This window comes from Bidens hawaiensis, unplaced genomic scaffold (assembly GCF_021521415.1).
Source record: "Bidens hawaiensis isolate Kalapana, Puna unplaced genomic scaffold, B.hawaiensis_p1.1 tig00044370_1, whole genome shotgun sequence".
In the NCBI taxonomy this organism is placed as follows: domain Eukaryota; kingdom Viridiplantae; phylum Streptophyta; class Magnoliopsida; order Asterales; family Asteraceae; genus Bidens; species Bidens hawaiensis.
Window position 1 is genome coordinate 104,955 of NW_027497890.1, and position 5,279 is coordinate 110,233.

Genomic DNA, 5,279 nt, shown 5'->3' on the forward strand with positions numbered 1-5,279 from the left:
ATACATATACTTAAAATTGAAAAATAAATAATATAATAATAATGATTAAAAAGTAGTGGATTCTTTTGAAGTTGGTATAAACATTCATAGTAGTGGATTCTTGTTGTGAATTCACAATCAATTAGATTACTGCAAATAGTCATTTTGATTATTTGGCGTGTGGCATGTTGATTATTATATTAAGTTATTATCTGTATAAAATATTATAATTAAACCAAATAATAATCCATTGGCGTGTGGAAGACACACCCCCAATGCTTTAGTTTAGTGAATGCCTTTTAATTTAATATATATATTCTTCATACGCGTTTCTCCACGTTGAATTTTTCAAACTTTTAGAAATTTTGATTTTTTATTTTTCAATTCAAAGAAATATAATTCTTCTGAATAACAATAAGAAAAAATGTGTTGGCCTTCTAGTTTAATAACATGAGAGATGATTAGTTTAATGACATGAGAGATGGTTAAGGTTTAAAATCTTTGAAGTCTTAGATTCGAAATCTAACTTAAGGGGGTTTTTTTTATAATGGTGTTTTTTTCTTGATGATGTTATGGCTAAGTTAGTCTTGAAACTTCAAAATCAGTATAAACTGTTGACATCCACCCTAAGATGGATCTCACTCAAGCATCGGAGGTTGTCCAAGCGTTGTTAAAATAAACAATAAAATAAAATATTTATGATTATCAACATGTTTACCTAGTGTTAGATGTTATTACGTCAGTTGTTGTGGTTTGGTCTTGAACTCATCTTGAACTCGTATGGATCAAATCTAACATTATTGTACCAAAGAAGCGTGCACGAAAAAGAAAACCGTTAAATGAGACTCGAGGCTGTAACTTCGGACCAACATTCAACGATTAATTCAATATTATATTAACATACAAATATAGGTTTGTATCATAAATGCATACAAAAAATACATATACATCTCTCAAGCCACATGGATACCAGATTGCTTGATTTATGATTTGAGGCTTCTCATGCATTTGACCCGAATTCATCGATATGAGTCTTACCAAACCCGGATACTTCTTAAATGGGTTAAAACATCTCATTTATTTGTGAAACTCTTTCATAATCAAACAATAATTTCCGCGGGTATCCTCTCCATCACCAATTAAATTTTGATCCGTCGTTAGCATCCTTCTCATGCATCAACCACCATCGTCACCTACATCAACAGCCCATTTTTCATAATACAAGTATTTGTGTTCATGTTATTCGTTTAAAAAGTCAAAATGTTCGTGTTCGTTTATGCTCATTCGTTAAAAATATGAAAAAAAACTTACACGTCTCAATTGAAAAGAGCCCCGGCGTTAATAAATATAATGAACGTAACAACTAATATATGCATATTGAATCAAAACAAAACTACGTTAAAAAATAAAACAAATCATTACAATATATGAATTACCTTACTTATAGCTTTGCTATCGGTATGATTTCACTGGATATAATTGATTGATTACAAATTATGAAATAACAGAAAAAGATTAAAACAAAAAAAAACCTAAATAAACTCTCATAACCCAAATGACTCAAAACTAGTAGAACTTATGTAAAAGTATGCGTGTATCACTGTATTGTATATAGAGTCTATGCGAGAGTATTAGTTAAGTCCCATAACAAGAGAATATGCCAGTCGGGTTAGACCCAAATGTGCTAGATCCAAGTCTAAGCCTAAATTTAGAGCTTGATCCAGACATACGTCTACTCTTTCGTTATACGACAGAGAGAAAATACAATATAAACCAACGAGAGTTTTTTACCAAAATGGGTGGAGAGGAAAAAGTATTTATCTATATAGGTTATTTTGAAACTATTTACCAAAATAAGGATTATTTTGATTTCTCTCTCCTTTTTATTTAATTCTTTGTGGCTCACAGTCTTAGTTCTTTGATCACAAAGCCCAGGTTCAATATTCATACAACTTCAGCCTTTTCATTGATTTTATGTTTGTTTTTTCATACATGATTTGATTTGGTTTTTCTATAAATTTTCTCATATCGCATGTCCATTCTTCCACTGGTGCAAATATGTGTATATGTTTTTAATAGGACAATAGCATGTATGTGGGTTTGATTATTTTATTTTGTATATTTTTCTATTTGTTTTTGTTCACTGTGATGTTGCTTCTTTTTATTTGTTATTATAATATTTACTTTGATTCTTGTATGTGTCTTTAAAATTTTAAGATTTGTATTCTTTAATATTATTTTGTTTGATTCTTGTAATAATTATATGTAGACATACAATGCTACATTACGGGTTGTGAATACATTCTTTGAACACCATGCAATATGTTCATAATTGTTACTCAATTGTAGATTGTTGTGCTACTTGGTCATTCAAGTTTTTCTCGATTACTCATGACGCTTATTGGCCACACTCATCATCTATTAGATTACTTCCAAATTCGGATCTAAAACGAGATAAAAAGGGTTTCCCTCGCTCAACAAGGCTACAAAATGGAATGGACAATAAAGAAGAAAAAGTGGTAACCGTCGTGGAATTTGTGGAGAACGTAATCATAATTTGGTCAACATGTTCCCCAATCCTAAAAGAATGGATGTCTAAGCGAGTGGAGTTGTTTTGACATTTTTATTTTAGTTTGTACTTAATATTATGGCAGCTAGCAAGTCGACTTTATTTGGCATTCTTATATTTGTTTGTCTTTGATATTGAGACCGTTTAGTTTGAACATTTGTTAAGATTTTTTTTATCTCATTTAAGAGTTTATTTAGATGATTTTTTAAGTTGCAGCTAACAAGTTTGATTGAAGGAAGAATAAAAAAAATTGTAATAAGTTAGTTAACAAAACAAAAACAAAAGCTAAAAATTAGTTGCTTGAAAACATTAAAAATAAAAAATAAATACAACTTGATGTTAGATGAGAGTCATGTAAAAAAATTGTTGTTACTTGCTTAAAATCGTTTTGTTTTTTTTTTTTCCGATTTTTCCTAACCCTAGAGTTAAAAGAATTAAATAAAAAAGAGAGAGAAACCAAAAAAATCCCTATTTTAATAAATATTTTCAAAATAATCTATATAGGTAAATACTTTTTCCCCTCCACGTTTTTCCTAACCCTAGATAACATTTAATTATTATTAATAATTATTAAATATCAGTATTTTAAAAAGTTAAAAAGACAATTTATTATAGGTAATAAAGCATGTTATACAACTTGAAAAAAAAAAAGCTAAAAGAGTGTTAAGAGAGAGATTTGGTGTTCCCGCCCTCGGCATTTACTTTCAGCAGCACCAGGGTGCTGATGGAAGACTAGACGAGTAAGTGACTTTCATTAGTTGGATCATTGAACTAAATGAGTTTTATCTCACGGCACTTTCGTGCTTTGGGCAAGTGTTCACGGGCGCTGGCCTCAGGTGAGAATGTTTTTCCCGGATCAAAAGACGAGCGTATCTCAATGTGATTAATTTAGCCGGTAGCTTATTTATAGGATTTGTTTGCCGTTAAAAAAAGTGTTTAAAAAATTGATTAAACATTTAAATTCCTTTGTCCGCTATTAATACTCTCAGGACTTATGCGTCAACTCACACTTTGATTTAACTTCCTCTTTCTTCATTCTTTGTGTTATACACATTCTCTAACAAACAGCAAATATGTGCGGTGGTGATGCCATGCCCGACGTTGATCCAATCGTAGAACGAAGTCGGATGGTGGCCGCCGGTGATCTCTGGAATGAATTCAACAATCGCAGTTCCTTTGGCTGGGATATCAAGCCGTCATCTATAATCCAATTCGCTGGAAATGATGATTTTACTCCAAATCTCAATCAAGGTGATAACAGTTAAAACTTTTTTCTTAATAATTATGATTTATGAATGCATGTGACGCTTAGCTAGATATTAGTTGACATGTTGGATCGACTCACACCGAATAGTAATGATTTTAAGTTTTTGAAAATCGTTTGGTTTTGGTTTTCTTAGTTTTTGGTTTGTTTTCCATTTCCTTGGTTTTGCCATTTAAGCTTGAAAATTTTTAAAATGTAAAAATGTTGCTAAAAAATAATAATTTCAGGTCTATTTTTTTTGCTAGTTAAACATTAATTACATTTGTGATAAAATATTTGAATTAAAGTAAGTATTAAAGTATCATGAATCACATAAAATTCAAAATATAAAATATTTGTTCGGTTTTTTCAATACATGCAAATCCGAAACCGAATAGTAACTTTGGTTTATACTTTCTACCAAAACATAAAACCAAACCGTCAGCAGTGACTTGACAAAAATCTTTTGGTAGCTAGTCTATAACTTTGTACACTAAATATTAAAAACTTTCGGTCCGGTCCAAGTCAGGTCGGGTCACGTAATAAAAGAGTTTAGGAAATTATTTTCAAATATATAATCGTTTTTTCAATTATGTTAGAAGCTTTTGATTCATAATGGCCAGGAAAAATAATTGTTACAAGTTTCGAGTAATTCAACCTCACTTTGGTTACTAATTTATAAATCTTGATTGGTATCTATCGATAGATTTTAGATTTACAATGAAATTATTGTTATTCATCGCTTATTTGTTTCCTGAATCATTAAAAAACACTTATGGATTTTAGGCACTGAGAACCAGTCTCAAAACCCCATAGAGAATAAAACAAGACCCCGTACGAATCTCTACCGAGGGATCCGCAAGCGATTATGGGGCAAATGGGCTGCTGAAATCCGAGACCCCCAGCAGGGTGTTCGTTTATGGCTCGGGACATACAACACCCCAGAAGAAGCTGCTAGAGCTTATGATGCAGCTGCCATACGTACCCGAGGCAGTAAGGCCAGGCTCAACTTCCCTAAGCCTACCAAGAAGCGTTGTGTTGAAGTTGAACAGCCACCACCTCCACTTAATCAATGCGAGCTCAATGGTCAGATCTCGACAGCGAGTGACTCAACTCAGCCGTTGATGGGTTATGGTAATCTACACAACCATTTGTCCGAAGATGAGTTGAAGTCATTGGTGCAAATCTCGAACTGGGAAAGTTTCTTAGGTCTTGAGCGTGAGGCAGCTCAGTTTAATGAGCTCGGGTGTGAGTCAGGCGATCTTTGGGCTACATTTTGAGTTCTACCTCGGTCACGGACTTAGTTGTTTTTGGCATCATTGTGTATGAAATATGAATGTATTAGTACTGAATAAGTCATGTGTGATAGATAATAATTTGTATGGCTTTTGGTATGGAAGTTGTGATGTACTTTATAAAGTTGCCCCTTGTGGTTACACTGTTTTTTTTTGATTTTGTACATCGTACATTGATGCTCATGGAGTCATG

The 5,279-nt window shown here is 32.3% G+C and overlaps 1 protein-coding gene across 1 annotated transcript; it reads left to right on the forward strand.

The window, feature by feature from the left end:
* The first annotated feature begins 3,598 nt into the window (after positions 1 to 3,598).
* LOC143594957 (ethylene-responsive transcription factor ERF071-like) lies at positions 3,599 to 5,078 on the forward strand. Its single transcript, XM_077074130.1, has 2 exons — positions 3,599 to 3,799; positions 4,578 to 5,078. The coding sequence occupies exons 1-2, from the start codon at positions 3,622 to 3,624 to the stop codon at positions 5,069 to 5,071; spliced, it is 672 nt and encodes a 223-aa protein (XP_076930245.1). The 5' UTR covers positions 3,599 to 3,621; the 3' UTR covers positions 5,072 to 5,078.
* The last annotated feature ends 201 nt before the right edge of the window (positions 5,079 to 5,279 follow it).